Raw genomic sequence first — 19,640 nt, 5'->3', positions numbered from 1 at the left:
GTTCAGCGTCTTAACCACTTGAGCCACCAGTAGAGAAGGTGTAATAGAAGACTTTATCAGATGACACTTCAGCCATACTACTAAGTCCCCCCCCCATTACTAAGGCAGTTGAGTAGCTAATGATATTTCATGTGTAATGAAAGGGAAAGTCGTAAGTTCTCTTTGCCTATTAGCTGAAATGCACTATCAATTAATGCACAGATGTTGGTAGTATTAAAGAAAAGGCTGAATATTAATTCAGAGTGACTGCTAACATCTGGGCTCGAGTCAATCTGCTCAGCCAAACAATACTGGCTATTAAGCCGATCCTCCTGAGATGGAGGCATCTGTACAGGAAGAGTGCGTTGTAATTCTGATAATGACCATTATGGGAATGAGACGCTGAACGGTCCGTTTTCACAGACTCCTACAACAGAAGTTCCCCTCATTCCACAATGCGGGTGAAAAATACATTTCAGACCAACATCAAATTCTTCCGGGACACAGATTTAAGCTGAGGTTATACAACAGTCTATCAGAACACAAGCAGAGGCGTTTTCGCCACAGTGCATTATTACTCGTTCTCAAATTATAGCAAAACCAGCTTTTCTTCTTGGGAACGAGTCAGATGTTTCTCATTACTTCAGCCATTAATTGCTAATTTGTGAAGATATTAGCTTGTAAAAACAGCGGAGTGACCACACACACACACAAAAAGACCTCTTTCACTGGCTGGGAAAGCAGCACCATCAGGAATGGGAGGACTGACACGAAAAACAAGGGTATTTGGAAGGATACTGAAGGAGGATAAGGAAAAACGCATTTTACCACTAAATTAAACTCCCCCGAAGGTATGAATTGCTTCCATCAGGCTGCATTTCAGTAGTTGGTGTGTGATTGCTGAGCCATTACTTCACATCTTTGCCTCTAGAAGTTTCAGCAGATTATTTCTTGAGGCTCTTATGTCAACAGGAGTAGAACAGAGTTGCTAAGATACATATGAGTGTGACTTTTATGCATCTGTTATCCATAGTCCATGAACCTCTTCAGTATGACACTACTTAGGCTCATTCCCCTGAGAGGTCTCCATGCCTGTATACGATTGATGGAGGTTTCCATAGTAACTAGAACTGTTGCTTCTCTTTGGAGAAGACAAATGGGACCAGTTCTGAGAAGACTCTTGACCCGTTAGCGCATCCAGGATCCAGTGCTTGCAAATTCACAAAGATTTTAAGGTGATTCAGGAAGTTTACTCCCCCCAACTAATGGGATTGCCCTGAGTTTATTTCACATTCATGACCAAGTTCAAAGGTCAAGTTCAAAGAAAGCCATATCACCAAAACACCGATTCATAAGCTACAGGAGTGATCAACTAGACAGGGCCTAGACAGGGCCTGTAAGGTGGACATATTCCACCTTACAGGCAGTTGAGGCAGCAGACGTCCAACATAATTGCCCCTCCTGTTCAAAATCTGCTCAAACTCCCTAAATTATCTGAGTTGTTGGCTTAATCATCACCGAGCAGACTTATCTATTAAACTCCGGAGAAGACCCAAGGATTGCTACCTCACCCAAAGATTGTTACTTCACCTATTAATTTTAAATCGGTGTAATTTTAGACTTTTAGAGATAATCTGTTACATGATGTATCTTATTGTATGATTTTATGTTGTGAACCGCCCTGAGCCCGCTTCGGCGGGAAACGGCGGGGTAGAAATCACACAAATAAATAAACAAACACTCAAGTACCATCGGTGTCAAAGAAAAAGAGGGCCTCCATGAAGCTCAGTAAGGGTCTAAACTGGGAGGAAAACAACCGACATAAAATGGGAAATATTGCAAAACCGAATTATGGATATTTTGGAGAATTCGATTGACACCTAAGTGCGTGACAGCTGAGATTTTATTTCGAAAGATGTCCATGGTAGGTTGCAACTTGTATTCTGAACGGGTAAAATTCTTGTTTTAATGAGTGAGTGTGTGTGTGTGTGTAGTCACACAAAAATATATAGCTAGATACATGACAGCATGCATCCATATTCAAGAACCCCTGGCTTCTTCATTATGAATAACAGAAAACAATAGTACCTGTGCAATAAAAAGGCTGCTCAACCATTCCAGCTGACAATCCTGTCCATCACAACATAAATACCTATGAGAAACATATTAAAATTAATTCAGGTCCAGTGGCCACATTGAATTCTACATATGCGGTGCCAATCCAGTTGAAGTTAGTGTATCAGTGCTGTAACTGTTTCGCAGATGACAAACAATTATAATAAGGTAATAGCAATAATGGAGGTGGAAGAGATGGAGATTTTATCTGGACATATTACTTGGCCTGCAGGTAGACAGCTCATAACTCCTTCTGTAGAGCACCAACTCCAATCCCATCTTAGATATGGCATCAAGACCTGCCGACTGGGACTGGGAAGGGAGAGACTGCTGCCATCTTGGCTCGCAGACTGAATAGGTTTTCCAATTTTGTTATCAGTAGGTGTTGGGGGGGGAGGAATATAGTGTTGCTGCTCTAGACATTTGTTGTGTAAGTGTTGAAATAAGCTTTTGCGGCATGAGTGACATCAAGAAGAGATGGATTGCTAGTTGGAGGTTTGCAGTAATAGCAGTGTCTGTAATGGGTGTCCTGATGTGTTTGGATTTTGACTCGGTACACTGTTGTTTTAGACTGGGAGCTGCTGTGAGTCCCGTACACACAGTAGCATATAGATATATGTATGCCGTGAGCAGCATATAAACACTATCATACTTCGCATGCACATTAGACAGAATTCAGTATGGTTAAGTGCATGCAAATGAGGTTTTACTCCTTTAGATTCTTGGGGGCAAACAGGACACACAGGAACTGGTGCAGTGCAGTTGATCAGGTGGACTGGAAGCACGGCTGCATCTCTGAAGTTCAGCAAATAGTTTGCTGGGAGCACCATGTAAGGACAGAATTCAAATAATAATCCATGGGACAGGCACAGGTTCCAACTGGACATACCAATCAGTTTGCAAAACCAACCCATGGGTTCATGCATATGATAATGTTCCTAAACTGCTGTCATCAGCTCAGGAACATTAAGCACTTGCTATAACAGAGCCTCCCTTAATGGAAAGCAAGCCAGAGATTTCATGATATAAGAAAGGGGGAAGGGAATCAGGTTGGTACTGATCACATACCAGTGGTGCTTTTCAGAACACAGCGTGAGACCCCAACTGCAAAAAAAGAAAAAAGAAAAAGTACACCAACCGTGCTTATTGTGCATAAACTAAAACATAAGAAAGGAATATGCTCCGGGATTCACATGCTAGCCATAAAGCCATATTTATTACATTGTTATTCGTAATGTCTGTGCTCCCTGACTCATCATAATAGCATATTTAAGATAGTCATAAAGAAAATGGTTAAGATTAAATAGAATGCCATTTAATTTTTATTCCCCACCCCGTGATTGGCTTGTATTTTAGAAATGCAGCAGTAAGGACCCCAATGCATTATTAGGGGATAGGGATGACAGGTCTCCTGCTATGGTGGGAGACCTTCTGCCCGGAAGTCCCAGTTCCCCGCACCCACCACCACACCACCGTAGAGCAGTGGGAGGGGGGAGAATGGGGGGAAAATAAGCATCACTCAGAAGTGATGTCATGGCTTTGGTGCCATACTTTAGCAAACTGCCCCCCCCCCCCCCCAATGGAATGACACTTATTTGTATGTTCCCATCCCCCCAAAGTTCGTGCTGGTTGTCAGATCTGGGCTGGCTAGCTCATTAGAGGACTTTTGACAATGTCTCGCTTTCAACCTAGCCCCCTTCATACGTGCTACGACCACTAAGGTAAAACAGCATAACGGTACCATGCAACAAAATTACAGCCAGTGCTCTAAGTTGGAGAAAGAAAGGGAGGCAGGAAGGTTTCATCTCAGATGAAGCCAGACTCCGTTTAGTCTGCACCTCATTGGCAATTTTTAGGCATGCAAATGCAGCGTGAATGCTATTTGCCAACAAGCTTAGATTGGGTAATCCACGAGCTGAAATCAGTTATCAGTCATCGCTGAGAACAGAGTCATTAGAAATTAAGACAAAAATATTAATGAACGTGGCTTAACGCTAAGTGTGACATTCCTTCAAAACGTTTGCAGCTATTCTGCACAAGCTCCAACCTTCTAGCCTTCCCTGAACTAGAGCTGTTTGTGAAGCTGGGAGAGACAGGCCCTTGTAGACATGGGCCTTTGGGACCTTCAGTTATTAGAGGAAGAGGAAACAGTCTCTCTTCCTGCCTGCCTTTTCAGTGCTTGTGTTTCCCAAGCTTTGTTCCATTAACATCTCTGGCCCAGGCAAGCCTAGACAGAATAGGAACCAAGCTATTTCAATCTAGCTTGCCCTGTGGAAAGCTTCATCTTCCTCTAAAAGCTGAAGCTCCTAGCTCAGCTTTATTTCCCACGAAATATTTTGTGTCTTTTTTCCAATATTGGTATAGCTAGGGTTGGCAGGTCCCTCCTGGCAACCAGCAGGGGATGGGGGAAATACTTACTGGGAGCAGGAGGGAGGCCCAGCCGACATTGCAGCAACATTCTTACATCAGTTCCAACATGACCTGGAAGTGACATCATCACTCAGCAATGCCAGGTGACGTTCTGGTATTTGGGCAAAAAACTCTATGGTAAATTTGCCTTCTACCATAGAGTTTTTGCCCAAATCCCAGAACATTGCCCCGAAGTCCCCAACATGATGACATCGCTTCCAGGTCATGTTGGAAGTGACATAGGCATATTTCTGAAATGTAGCCTGGGCCTCTGTCTTTTTGAGGTAAAGATACCCCACCGGCCAGCTGATCCATGGGGGGAGGGAGTGCTGGTGGCGGGGGACCCCTGCCCCCACCGGGGGATCTGACAACCCTAGGTATAACGTTTAATCTCAGAGTGGTTTTTACCCACTGAAAAATGAAAGGGGGTAGCAACCCACACCTACTTTGAGCACTGGCATAACTTAGAGTACAAAGACTCTAAGACTATTTCACAAAGACTATTTCAACCAGAAATAATATTCCAAGAAAAGGCCCAGTTAGGGTTGCCAGCTCTGCGTTGCAAAATTCCTGGAGATTTTGGGGGTGGAGCCTGGGGAGGGCGGGGTTTGGGGAGGGGAGGGGCCTCATCAGGGTACAAGGCCATAGAGTCCACCCCCTCCAAAGCAGCCATTTTCTCCAGGGGGACTGATCTCTATCTTCTGGAGATCAAATGCACTAGTGGGAGATTTCCAGGCCCCACCCGTAGGTTTAGCAACCCGAGCTGCAGTGTTAGGAAAGTCAAGTAATGAATAAATATACACTGCAAGAAACTTTTGTAAATTAATGTGTTCTGTTTATAACTCTCATTCTATAAAGTGCATTGTGTATTATTATAACATCCTAATCAGGTATAGGAGCTGCAGTGGCTCAAGTGGTTAAGACACTGAACTGCAGGCCATGGAAGGTCAGTAGTTTAGCAGTTCGAGACCCGAGTTGCTGCATGACAGAGTGAGCTCCCGTCTCTAGTTCCAGCTCCTGCCAACCTAGCAGTTTGAAAGCAAGAAATTGCAAGTAGATAAATAGGTACCACTTTGGTGGGAAGGTAACAGCGTTCCATGCGCCTTGGTGTTTAGTCATGCCGGCCACATGACCACGGAAACGTCTTCGGACAGCGCTGGCTCTTCGGCTTTGAAATGGAGATGAGCACCGCAACCCTGGATTCGACTGGCTTTCGAGCAAGGGAACCTTTACCGTTACCTTTAATCAGGTATATATATTCAGTACATTCAGTATAACAATAACACTCAGTTCATATGGACTGAGTGTTATTGTTATATATGAACTGAGTGTTATTGTTATTGTTATACTGAATGTACTGAATATATATACCTGATTAGGATGTTATAATAATACACAATGCACTTTATAGAATGAGAGTTATGCACTTTATAGAATGAGAGTTATAAACAGAACACAGAAATTTACAGAAGTTTAATTTACAAAGGTTTCTTGCAGTGTATATTTATTCGTTCCTTGACCCACCTGTAGGCTGGCAACCCTAGGCCCTGTCAGGGCACGCTATCCTTCCTTTCTGTCTCAGTGCTGCTGGCACCGGCATTTCATGAACTATGGTGAGCCCAAAATACAGTTTGCAAACTTACTTCAAACCCATTATTTCCAACTGTGCTTTGAGGCTCACTGTGGTTAATGGAAGTGCTGGTGGTGATAAAGAAACACTAACTATGGTGAGTCCCAAAACTGAAAATGCCAATGTGAAGAGGAACACTGAGGCCTGCAAGACATCAACTGCTGTTGGTACAGTATTCCAGTCGCATTCAGCCAAAGTCATCAGCAGCCGTGGAGAAGGAAATGTTGATGCCAGCGCTTTACACCACAAATAACAAATGGGCATTTTACTGTACTCCACCCTGCGAATCTGCTCATCACCAGAATTTAGGCTAGATGCAACAACACACAAGCACTGGAGGAGACTCTCTCTTGGCAACAGAACTAAAACTAGGGGGAGGCATTCTAATGTGGCCTGCCGGAGGGGCACGGATTAGTTTCCTGATTCCTGCAGCTGCTAAGAGTTCTACGTTCGTGTTCTCGTAGGAACACCAACACTTCTGGCAGCAAAGAAAGAGAAACGCTCTCCCGCTCTTCTTACTTTGTTGGTGGCTTCATTTTCTTCTTCACTCCAAGATAAAGCTTCAGCGATTTAACTGGCAGCACCTTCTCCGGCTTCACGCTCTGTGAAGTGCAGGAATTACTAAGTTTAGACGAAGGGGTGGGTGGGGAAATTGCAGGCAAACAAAAATACTGTTGAGAAACACCATCTTTGTTCCTTTTTCGGATGTCCGTTTTAGTAAAGGTGGCTTTCATTTAAAATCCCGTTAGCAAGCAACAGCAACTCTTTGTTCCGGGGACCCAATTCGGACCGAAGGCTGAAACACAGCTACTTTTATTCTTTGCTTACAACTGGTTACTATTGAAAAAGGGTACAAAGGCAATTATAGACAGGCTTACCTTTTGAAGAATAGTGATTAAAGGTGAGTGGAAAAATGGGAGTTGGCAAGAATCGAGAAGTGCAGAGCCGCAAAATATAAGCACTGCAATCTTGGAAGTTCCTTTTAAAGGTCATACAAAATATAGGGTGTGTGCAAAAGGTACAGTAAAACACCCATGACTTATGATTTTGAAAAGTGCATCCACTCCCTTTCTGTCAGGCATATTTATTCTCCTGCACAGGACTGACTGGCTGGGAATTGTGTTGTCACCCCCTTACCTCCCTCTCCAATCTGGGTTGACAACCTTTAAGAATTGATTGTGCGTTTTTACAAATCAGGCACTGTGTGAATGCTAAACGGAATAAAGATGAATGAGTTTTGCTTTTTTAAAAAAGTAAACAAACAAACAAGGGGGCTGGCTGCCCAGGCAAAAAGAGGACAGATGGCGAAATCAGAATTGAAATTGCTGGAAAGTAAAATGTTGTGTTTTTTTAAAACAAGGCAGGTGGGAGAGAAACCAGACAATCTGTAGGAGGAAGAAAACTGAAGATGGTTGGTTTGTATGCATCACTAAAAAACCAGCACTTCTCTCTAAGGCAAACGCCTACACTGTAAGGAAATAGTTTGTCCTCACTGATCTGTTTCTCCAAGGATGTGGCAGATTAACAGTACAGCCCTAAGCAAAGTTACACCGTTCTAAGCCCATAGGCGTAACTCTGTTTCGGATTGCACTACAGATCTGTACCGTTTTTGCACAACCTATTGTCCTTTGCAAAGATGAGACAGATCCACTGAGAATCTAAGGCCCTACTTGGTGGCAGGCTCAACTTCCTCGCCCACTCAATGCCGTTTCTTGAGCGTGCCCCGGAATGAAAGATGCTTCAGTCCAGAATTCCACATATCACATCCTTTTAGGCCCAGTCCGCTCCCTTCCGTGTTCTCAGTTTCCTCGGTATATTGTGGCTAATTTGCCTTACGAGACTTCCAAAAAAATGATTCCTAACTCAATTCCGCCGCAGTAATAAAAGCACCCGTTCGTGCAAAAGAAATGTGCTTATTAATCTTGGTATGCACAAGCGAACGAGTTTCAAAGTGATAACTTAGGAACATAATATAGCATTTTGGGGCAATTAATGTAATCCTGTGCGAAAGGAACTAAGTGTAATATCCATCCCGACATCATCGGCTTTGGATGGCTTGTGTCTGCCGAGTCTGAAACAAGCAATGCATTGCAGAGGGTGGGGAGGGAGTAGACCCAAATAAGAAAGGGAAGGGAAGCACGAGAAGTGACTGGAAACGTGGCACTGTGAAGTCCACACAGACTTAAGGTGTAGCGCCACAAAGGATTTCCGTGGATGGAAGCAGGAGATTTCTGCTGATCCTCACTTCTGTGGCAGGCCTCCGACTCCCTCCTCATGCTGCTAGGGGTCCCTTGTCTACCCAGGAGCCATTTCAGAGGACATTTAGAGCACCAGCAGGGAAGGGACGATGAGGAAGCCATGGTCCACAAATGGGAACCCTTTCCATCTACGGAAATCCTTAGCAGGTTCCAACCCATCGGCTACCATGTAAAGCAACAATTCCCTGTTGAGTTCAACTTACATACTGTCCTGCTCTTATCACGATGTGTTCTTCTCTGCTTCTGCCAGTATCTGAGGCTGATTTCGCACAAGGAGCTGCACCGTCATCACGCCTCCCTTTTGCCCCGTTTCCATTGGTCAATTTCCCACTCGAAGCCGCACGGCCGCATTTTGACCCGCGGCTTCACCCAATTTTCCCCGCGGTTTCGTGATCCTGTTTTTTGAGGATTAGGAAACCGCGGGGGAAATCGGGGGAAGCTGTGGGTCAAAATACGGCCACATGGCTTCGAGTGGGAAATTGGCCAATGGAAACGGGGCAAAGGGAGGCGTGACGTCGGTGCAGCTCCTTGTGCGAAATCAGCCGGACAGTGATGCTGGTGCAACAACAGGGAGATAAAGCACAAAACAATGACTTCTGAACACAGGCAAGTTCAGCTAGGCATTACAGCATACAGGGAGGGACTTCAATGTTGGGTTTTTCAATGGCAGCTCTAACTTCTTTGTAAAACATAGCTCCATTCTTAAAGCAACCGATGTGAGAATTCCAAGTGATTCAGGTATTTTTAAAAGGGCAACTTTAGTCTTTGGTTGTTTTGAGAGTTTTAATTCTTTAACCACTCAGAAAACACTTTTTCTAATCCTTCTTCTAGTGCATACACATATACCACTATAAAAAGGTGAAACATCAGGGGAGTGGGGAAACTTATGAATGGTAACAACTTGATGCAAAATTCAAAAAGCAACCTAGGAAACGAATCCAGAGATAAACACTTGCCAAAGCACTAATTAAGGCTTCATTCATGGGCACAGTTCCATGTGCACAAGTTTTAAAGGTGCCAATTTATACTTGGCAAATGGACCGGCGTTAGGTTTTACTACTAAATAATTAGACATCATTTTTTACACCCAGAGGTGATGCCAATTAAGGGACATAGTTTAAGATTTTAATGAAAAATGCAATTAACAGTTATAATATTAACACATGCTTTGCTGGAGCACTTAAAAAGGACTAACCCCCCGCCCCCCCCCCCGGAAGATTCAAACTGATACAAGATACTTCAGCCTTTACAGAAGGCCCATATATTCAAGACGTTTTGTTGAAAGACTGCTAATCAAAATAGTTTCAGCATTACAGAGCTTTATTTTAACTATTATTGTTTGTCTTATATAATCGCCATATGGAAACTGAGCCCATGAGAGCTCCAGATTAGAATCCAGTGTTCTCTTCAGTAGGGGAGCGCACTTAAGAAATTAGTGTTTTAATTCTGTTTTGGGAAGTCGGGGGGGGGGCATGCTTATTGTTACCATGAACTATCAGAAGTACTGTCATTGTTCCAGAAATACGGAAACCATAACCCCCAATGTGTAACCAAAACAACAATCTGCTCCCCCCATCCATGCAGAATTAAAAGGAAGGGAAGGAGATCTGTTTGTCAGCACATGGCCCCCTTTAGATTTTAAAGGTAAAGGCAAAGGTTCCCTTGCTCGAAAGCCAGTCGAATCCAACTCTAGGGTTGCGGTGCTCATCTCCGTTTCCAAGCCGAAGAGCCAGCGCTGCCCGAAGATGTTTCCGTGGTCATGTGGCCGGCACGACTAAACACCAAGGTGCACGGAACGCTGTTACCTTCCCACCGAAGGGGTACCTATTTATCTACTTGCAATGTCTTGCTTTCGAACTGCTAGGTTGGCAGGAGCTGGAACTAGAGACGGGAGCTCACTCCGTCATGCGGCATACTCGGATCTCGAACTGCTGAACTACCGACCATCCACAGCCTGCAGTTCAGCGTCTTAACCTCTTGAGCCACCGCAGCTCCTCTCTTTAGATTTTAAAAGGCCACTATTTTCTGTGGAAAGACCTGGCATCTAGCGCTGGGAGGCCATCTACTTCCAGAGATGGCAATGGCCCTTTACTGTCTAAAGGGACCCAGACACCAACAAACAGCTGGTGGCCCAGATATCCGACATGCAGACAGCAGATCTACTGCCCATAGGAAAAGGCTCCTCCAAACAAGCACAGGGACTAGCACAGTGCTGGCCCCACTGGTTTCAGGCCTCTCTGCGCCTTTAAGGTACTACCATCTGCATCAGAACCTGCCGCAGCCCAACACCGGAGGTACAGTGGGCAGGCCTCTATGTGAGCTCTGGAGTAGACCGAAGCCTCCCAAGGCCTTTTCTATCACCGATGGGAAATAATGGTTAGTAGGTCTGTCCTCCACAGGCTGGGTCTACCCTCCACCAGGTGTTTGTTCACCTCTAGGTACCTTTAGATTTTAAAAGGCCAATATGTTATATGGGTATCAACCGGGCCTCCTTGTTCTGGAGGCCAGGTCTTCCCATAGAAAAAAACAACAACAGCCTTTTTAAATGTAAAGGGACCCAGGTCCTGGCAAACAGATGTAAAGCACTCCCTCCCTTGTAGCCGCTCCTGCCCCCCAGGAGGATTCTTGAATCTGTCATTACCAGGAGTGATAATCGGCTCTTCTGAATTCTCATTTTCATCACTTGTTTGTACCAATTGCTTCATTCTTTCTGCACATGTTTTGCTCCCTCTAGTGGTTGAGTCAATATTACATTGCTGTATGTCTGGCATAAAAACCTGCAGTTTAAATCTGCGGGAAGGCATGCCAGACATACAGTGACGCAATATTGAATCAACCCCTAAAGGGAGCAAAATGCATAAGGGGGCGGGTACACACACACACACACCAAAGCAATAGGGAAGCAGAAGTGACAAAAATGAGAATGTGGAAGAACCCAATGTCTGATTCAGGACTTGTGTCATGAAGAAAGTTGCAGTATCAGATATTGCTGACCCAACCTGATACTCCAAATATCAGAGCAGCAATACCCAACTGCACTCCCCTACAGGCACAGAATGTATAAAGATGAGAAAGTGGTAGGTAAGGAACAAGAACCCTCTGCATTGCTCAGGTCATAAAGGAGTCCGCTCTTGTCCAATCAACAGAACAGTGTTTCGGTCTCCAACCAAAGCCTAAGAGCTCATCTCAGCTGATTCCACCTGAATTCAAACAACCTTGAATTTGAGATGGGAGTATTCCCACGCTGGACCCTCATTTAATATATTCCTTGGATATCTCTGAAGCTCACTTTTCATGGTGGAAGACCAGCACAAGCACCTCCTCGATGAACACCTTGTGCATGGAAGCCCTCTTTGACCCATGCTTTGATTGTGAAGCAGCATGTGCAGTTGACATTTGATGTGATGAAGCTTCAGCTGATGCTCTTGTTGACAGCCCTTCCCAAGGAATGTATGAACCAGGATTACATTTGTTTCTGTCCATGGGTTGGGTCCCAACGGTTTCACCTTCGTTCGATGCCAGACACCTTTGTCTGATGCAAGTGGCTCTTCCGCTAGCAGAAGAACATCCTGTATCAAAGAAAGGTGCCTTGCACTTACGGAAAGCACCGATGTTAACCGCCAAAGATCCATGGTACCCAACCCATAGCATCTGCTTGAGCCTGAACTTGAGATCCATTCACTGGGGTGAAAAATTCCTAAAATTCCTAGAAGGTAAGGCTTTTGTAAATGTTGTAAAAAAAACCATCCCTCTTATTAGAAAAAAAACATGTGATGGGGGACACTGGGGGTGGGACAAGTCTTTGTACAGCAGTGATAATCAAGTCGGTTAAGCTGTCTTGGAAAATGCACCTCTCGACTAGCAGATCGACTCGCGGGTTAATTTGCCTCGGTTCCCCATTGACTTTTACAGATGGACCCCGCTGAATTCAGCTTAGTCTTCCTTCCTTTCTGCTGTGCTTGACACTCAATCACCAACACTATTGTGCCATGGGGCTACTCGCGCAGCCCCTTCAATCCTTCTCGCAGTGCTCTGAATCCTGTCTGGACTACTCCCACTCTATAACTCTCTTAACTGTTTGATCAACTGCATTGTCTTGCAGCGTTTTTCACATGGGACGCATCCCCCTTTTCTACGGCAACTGCTTTGTGTCTGGATTGTCTCATTGTGACCCTCTCAGATTGGATCCTTCTCTGTCTTGTGCTTTAGTTTGGCGAGACTCACTGATGGTGCTGTATGCAGTGAGGTAAGGAATTAAACCACCACTCTGTGCTTAAACAAACAGGCTCCATTCAAATCCCACACGTAAGTGAGAACGCTTATTAAAAAGTGTTGGCAACACAGTCTGTATTCCACTCATCGCGTATGTTTGAATTAAGTGCTACATTAAAAGACACCGCTGAACAAAGCTGCATAAATCCATTTTTTAAAACCTTCACTTTAACACAGCGACTGCCATAAACCCAATTGTTTACTTACTCGCAAACGCACAGGCAAACAGTACAAAAAATTTTTTCTCTGTCACTTGTCAAACCCTCCTTGTTTTCCTATGTTAAAGGGAAGAAGCTTAAAGCATAATTGGCCATGATTTCAAAAGGCCTTGAAATAGGCACTGGTACCTTTGTATCCTTGTAAAGGAAAAGATTTCCTTCCCGCAAAACAAAGTAGCGCTCTTGAAACTTATTTCCAGAAAGTAATTTGGATGGTTCTTCTTTGTATTTCAGATAACCGGCTTTAACGCAGCCTTCTGCATTCTTTTCTGTCAAGATGAGAGAAAGAGCAATCGGTTCAAGAGGGTTTTTTTTTAATTTAAAAAACAAAATAATAATGCCATACCGTCTCCTGAATTTTATATATCCTTAGCACTCACTAATCTGCGCAACCAAAATAAGAATAATATGACCACTTCCATTTATTTTCAGCTCTGTGTTCATGTGAAGACAGGGCACTATGCCAGGATTTGCTTTCTTTAACCACGGTTACCTGGTATATGTATCAACCAAAAGGGAGACCACAACCAAGAAATCATAAGGAGACTGAGACTGGGAAGGACAGCTATGAAGGAGCGAGAAAACATCCGTAAGCGTAAGGCTGTGTCACTGGCGACCAAGATCAAGTTAATTCATGCCATACTATTACCTATTACTATGTATGGGTGTAAAAACTGGGCAATGAGAAAAGGATGACAGGAAGAAAGAGGAGGAGGACGAGGAGGAAGAGGAGACTGGATTTATACCCCGCCTTCAGTACCCGTAGGAGTCTCAGAGTGGCTTACAATCTTCTTTCCCTTCCCCTCCCCACAACACACACCCTGCAATGTTACCTCTAAGCTGTGGAGTCTTGTGAGCAAAAATTGTACTTTGTGAGCTACTGGCATAAAAGTTGTGAGCGAGCCATTTGGCTGCATAAACCAGTTTGCTCTGGAGCCATCCTTCCCGAGCTAAGACAAAAATATGTGAGTGGGAAGCTAAAAAAACTGAGAGCTAGCTCACACTAACTCAGCTTAGAGGGAACACTGCCTGTGAGGTAGGTGGGGCTGAGAGAGCTCTCTCGAGAACTGCCCTTGAGAGAACAGCTTTGAAAGAACTTATGACTGACCCAAGGTCACACCAGCAGTTGCAAGAGGAGGAGTGGGCAATCAAACCTGGTTCTCCCAGATTAGAGTCCGCATTCCTAACCACTACACCAAAGTTTCATGTTATCAAGAAAGTAGATTCCTCTGAAATATGATGTTGGAGGTGAGTTTTATGCATGCCGTGGACTGCCAGAAAGACAAATAAGTGGGTTCTGGATCAAATCAAGCCCAAACTCTCCCTTGAAGCTAAAATGGCTAAACTGAAGCCATCGTACTTTCGTCGCTGGAAAAGATAATAATAATGAAGCAGAAGAAGAGATTGGATTCATACCCCGCCCTTCACTACCCAAAGGTGTCTCAGAGCGGCTTACAAACTCCTTTCCCTTCCCCTCCCCACAACAGACACCCTGTGAGGTAGGTGGGGCTGAGAGAGCTCTTGACAGGAACTGCTCTTTTTCAAGAACAGCTCTTATCAGAACTACGGCTTGCCCAAGGTCATCCAGCAGGTGCAAGTGGAGGAGTGGGGAATCAAACCCGGTTCTCCCAGCTGGGAAAAGCTGAAGGCAGCAGGAAAAGAGGAAGACCCAACATGAGATGGACGGACTCTGCCACCCTCAGCCTGCTTCGGTGGGGAGGGAGGGGTATAAATCGAATAAATACATACATACATACATACATACATACATACATACATACATACATACATACATACAAAGGAAGCCACAGCTTCCACAGTTTGCAAGGCCTGAGCAAGGCTGTTAACAACAGGACATTTTGGAGGCCATTCATTCATTGGGTTGCCTTCGGTTTGAAGAGAAATGATGGCACTTAATACACACACACACACACACAAGTGTTACATTTGAATTGCCAATTTAAACCAAAGATGGCACATGCCAGTGCTGTTTCCTTACTATTCTATCTCAGGATGTGGAACTGCAGTGAAGGATCAAGAAAGCCATGGTTAAGGAAGTTTTCCTACCCTCCGACATCTCTGCTTACAAGGTGACAAGTGTTTGTTGTGGGTATGGCTACACGTGGGCCGTTCTGGGAAGAGGACTGGCAAACCCAATCTCAAATTCACAATACATTTGGAATCTGAACCCTGCTTAAGGAATCATGCTTAAACACTGGGTTGTGTCAAAACCAGCTCATGCACAGGCTCAGTTCTAAGTTTGCACAAAACCAGGGTTAATTCAACTAACTGTGGTTTGGTGTAATTGTCTGAATTCAGGCCACTCCTCTAAGTATGGTGAATTAGGATCCATTAAATTGGGGTCTGCAGTTGGTATAGGCTTGCCAAGTCCCACCGGGGGGTGGGGAAACCCCTGCCTGAGAGGCCCATTAAATTGGGATCTGTAGTTGGTATAGACTTGGTAAGTCCCACCAGGGGGTGGGGAAACCCCTGCCCGAGAGGCCCATTACCCGCCGTCGGCGGATCAGGCCCCGGGGGGGAACCCCACCCCCAAAGCGTGCGACGTCCCCGGCATGAGCATGTCGCCAACGTGATCACGTCGGGCACATTGGGGGCGCCCCCAACATGCCCGATGCGATTACGTCATTTCCAGGTGATGTAATCGCGGCGCGCAGGTGCGGGGGAACTCCTGGACCAGCGCTGGACTCCCCCGCTCTTCTTGAGGTAAGGACTTGGCAACCCTAAGTTGGTATATTAACTACAGTTAGTTAATGTCTGAATGCAGACATCATGGCTTAATCTTAGCTTATTCTTTACCCGGGCTTGTAAAATGTCCTCCAGTGATCTTATGAACAAGTTGCAGCAAAAGGGGTCCCTCTGTCCCTACAGATGTGGTGGGTGGATTGACCCTTCCTTTGGACCATTGTGGACTTCCTCAGCTGAAGTTTCATGTTCTCAAGGATTTGGGTTCAGAACACATGAGATTTATAAAAAGAGAAACATGGAAAGTGAACAGGAAGCTACAAATGCCTATTATTCAGCTCCCCCTGTTTGTCGGGGCAGGCAGGTACTTATCCACTGGGCAAAGCAGTTGACTGAATCTGGCTTTGCCTTCTTTAGAAAGACAAGGACGGGTCTTTTTCTCCTTTGAGTGTAGCCTTGATTAGCCTTTGGGCAGGAACATTTCCCACCTTCCCTGGGGGTGTTTTTCTCCTCTTGGGTGGGCTCCAGTGGAAACGGTTCAATTGGTTGGCGGTGACTGTTTGGCTAACTACTCTTGGCGGAAGGACAACCACCGAAGCAGAAGACCATCAGCTGTGGGTAAGGTGTTTGGAATGACAATCTCAGCTCCTCATTTTCTTTTCACCTGCAAGCATAGGGGATGCAGGAGTCACAACCACGGCGCCACCTGTTTGGGCTGGTACCAGGCTTGGGCATGGCCAGCGTTTAAGGAGGGGGGAATATGGGAAGTGTGGAACCAGCCGTGAAGACCCCCCTCTACAGGCAATACACTCTGTAACTACAGAACAGGAACAGGGACAAAGGCAGATTCTCTTAGGTATACTTATTTTTTGCCATCACGTCACAGCCGACCTATGGAAACCCCATGGGGTTCTCACAACAAGAGGGGGCTTGCCATTGCCTGCCCCCACTTCCCACAGCTGGTATTTCAAGGAGGTCTCCCATCCAAATATTGACCAGGGCTGATCCTGCTTAGCTTCCGAGATCTGACAAGACTGAGCTAGCCTGGGCTATCCAGGGGGAGGTATTACTTAACCCAAGCAAATTAAACCTTATAACGAGGGGCTTGTTGGCCATTCATTTTTTTAATACATTAGATTTACTAGGCCGCCCTTCCCTACAAGTAGGGCTCAGGGTGGCTTACGACAGAAAAGAAGAAAGAAGAAGAAAGAAGAAGAAAGAAGAAGAAAGTAGGAGGAGGAGGAGGAGGAGGAGGAGGAGATTGGATTTATACCCCGCCCTTCACTTGGAGTCTCAGAGCGGCTTACAAACTCCTTTCCCTTCCCCTCCCCACAACAGACACCCTGTGAGGTGGGTGGGGCTGAGAGAGCTCTGACAGAAATGGCTCTTTTTCAAGAACAGCTCTTATCAGAACTATGGCTTGCCCAAGGTCATCCAGTCAGGTGCAAGTGGAGGAGTGGGGAAATCAAACCCGGTTCTCCCAGATTAGAGTCCGCGCACTTAACCACTCCACCAAACTGGCTCTGCAGGCAGGCTAATAGCATGCAGTAAACAATTTAAAGTAAAACCAACATGAAAACTACCTCAAAACAGATCAATAAATAAAACAGTATGCAGTCCAAGATGGCAGGGGGAAATTCAGCTCCCTAGCCTCCGGGGGGGGGCATTATGAGGGATGGGAAGAGTATATGAAAGTGCCAAATGCCATACTGTCCCGTTGCTGTCCTCAACCAAATGCCTGGCGGAACATCTCTGCCTTACAGGCCCTGCGAAAAGGTAGTAATTCCTGCAGGGCATGGACGTTTTCTGGCACAGAGTTCTACCAGGTGGGGGCCAGGGCCGAAAAGGCCCTCTCTGAGGACAGCCAGATCTCTCTCAGGTCAGGGACCACCAGGAGGTTCTGATTCCCTGAGCATAAAACTCTTCCAGGGGCATACTGAGAGAGGCAGTTCTGAAGGTATGTAGGTCCCTCACTGCTACAGGCAGGCCTTGAAGGTCAAGAGCAAAACCTTGAACTTGAATTTTCCAGGCAAATCCCCTGTGGGCTGGCTGCCGTGGACGACTACTAGCAGCCGGGAGCAAAGCAAGTTAACCTCACATGCTCTGTCTGAACAGCAAGGGGCGCTTGCCCTGGACCCATTCAGTGGTGTCAATGATCAATCCCGGCTCACCCACTGCTTCCTCCCACACTGCCACTATCTGCCAGTGAGCTGAAACCCAGTGTTGTCACCGTTGGTTGGATTAGAGTCGATCAGCCTCAGCGGCATCCCAGGGGCTTAGTTTGCTCCTGGATTGTTTCGATTTCCTAGTCTCTGCCAGCTTATAAAACAAAATCGGCACCTCGAAACACAGCCCCAGAATAGTCTATGAAGCAACTGCAGGCAGGCTAATACATCTGCAGCCGCTAATGCTTCAAGCAAGGAAAGGGGGACAAGCCACTTGTGAATAAAACTGCTGACGTCAGTATCTTGATGGTCCGATGGATCGGTTCGTCCTAAATGTTCGGGGCCTGAACAGTCAGTAAGCAATGGGTTCTGAAGGTTCCTCCCAAGTTCTTCCATCACCATCCATAAACCAAGACTTTCTGCCCTGGCGCAAATCCTCATCTGTCCACTTCTGTCCCGGCTCTCCCCCATTTTGTTATAGGCATTATAGAGAAATAAAACATGTGCCTGTGCCATTATAGCCGCACACTGCTCTCTCTGCCTGCACTCACACCACACAAAGCTGAGCACAGTTTGCTTTCAACAGTTTAAGTGCCTCTGAAACGACGCCGGTTCTCCATGTAACAAATTGACAGTGAAATCACATTTGATTTACTTTCATTATTTCCTTTTTAGATCCCCGTTTTACGGTGTATCGGTGGTAACAGACAGAGCAATAATGCTGGAACCGGGAGGGGTCCATTGTGATTGATTTAAAAAGCATTTACTCAGACAGAGGCAAAGGGAATGGAATAACTAAATGCCCCCAAATCTATCAGTGAGCACACCCACACAAAACATGTTTCCAACGTCCCGGCTGCTCTGATCCATTACCAAGCAGAGGAAGGAGGGGAAGGTTTCTGTGGCTTCAGTGTTTAAACATTTGCCACCCCAAAAAGGTCTATCCCCACCCCGAACCAAGAGTACAGACCTGATCAGGCCAAAGTTAAGTTGACGTTTCGCTTTTTTATATTTTCATCCTGCTTTTTGGTTGGTTCTGACTGGGATTGTGGATTTTGATTTAGATAAGATATGGACAAAGCCCTGTGTGATTCTTCTTCTTCTTCTTTTATATCTTTATATGTGCATATGTGTGTGAGAGTGTGTGTGCACCTGGGAGTCATGGCGACCTCTGGTGACTGACCCCTACTGGGGGCCTGGAGGATATTTAGAGAGGTGGCTGAATAAAGCCTGCCCCCGCCTCCTAACTGCTGGCATTCCAAGGAGGTCTCTCATCCAAGTACTTGCCAGAGCTGACCCTGCTCAGCTTCCGAGGTCTGGGCTATCCAGTTCAGGGCACGATTCTTCTTCTCGAATGGTATTGTACATTCTGAAATTTTGTTTTCAAAGCCCACGCTTAAGAATGGTTACTCAGTATTGGAGTAAAGAAAGACAGAAAATTGGGATAGGACAGCAAGCCAACTGTTGGGTTACAACCTCCAAGACTGTATACAGAAACGATCCCCCATATGGTACGTACCGCTAAGTTTCTTAGTGCCCAGTTTGATGTAGCGATTAAGCGTGCGGACTCTAATCTGGGAGAACCGGGTTTGATTCCCCACTCCTCCACTTGCACCTGCTGGATGACTTTGGGCAAGCCATAGTTCTGGCACAGCTGTTCTTGAAAGAGCAGTTTCTGTCAAGAGCTCTCTCAGCCCCACCTACCTCACAGGGTGTCTGTTGTGGGGAGGAGAAGGGAAAGGAGACTGTAAGCTGCTCAGAGACTCTGAGTGAAGGGCAGGGTATAAATCCCTCCTCCTCCTCCTCCTCCTCCTCCTCCTCCTCTCTTCTTCTTCTTCTTCTTCTTCTACTTTTTCCTTTCTTATAAATTCAAGAGGGTCTTTTGTGGGTG

The 19,640-nt window shown here is 45.6% G+C and overlaps 1 protein-coding gene across 1 annotated transcript in view; it reads right to left on the bottom strand.

Moving 5' to 3' along the window:
- Window positions 1-19,640, bottom strand: part of ARAP2 (ArfGAP with RhoGAP domain, ankyrin repeat and PH domain 2) — a 179,161-nt gene that overhangs the window by 8,141 nt on the left and 151,380 nt on the right. The window contains exons 27-30 of the mRNA XM_015418194.1: window positions 13,011-13,150; window positions 6,653-6,735; window positions 3,163-3,198; window positions 2,068-2,131 (exon numbers count right to left, since the gene is read on the bottom strand). Of these exons, the coding sequence (XP_015273680.1) occupies window positions 2,068-2,131; window positions 3,163-3,198; window positions 6,653-6,735; window positions 13,011-13,150 (323 nt within the window). The remainder of the gene's footprint in view (window positions 1-2,067; window positions 2,132-3,162; window positions 3,199-6,652; window positions 6,736-13,010; window positions 13,151-19,640) is intronic.

Source organism: Gekko japonicus, unplaced genomic scaffold (assembly GCF_001447785.1).
Source record: "Gekko japonicus isolate JY-2015 unplaced genomic scaffold, Gekko_japonicus_V1.1 scaffold55, whole genome shotgun sequence".
NCBI classification, from domain to species: Eukaryota; Metazoa; Chordata; class Lepidosauria; order Squamata; family Gekkonidae; genus Gekko; species Gekko japonicus.
This window is presented reverse-complemented; position numbering and strand designations above follow the sequence as displayed.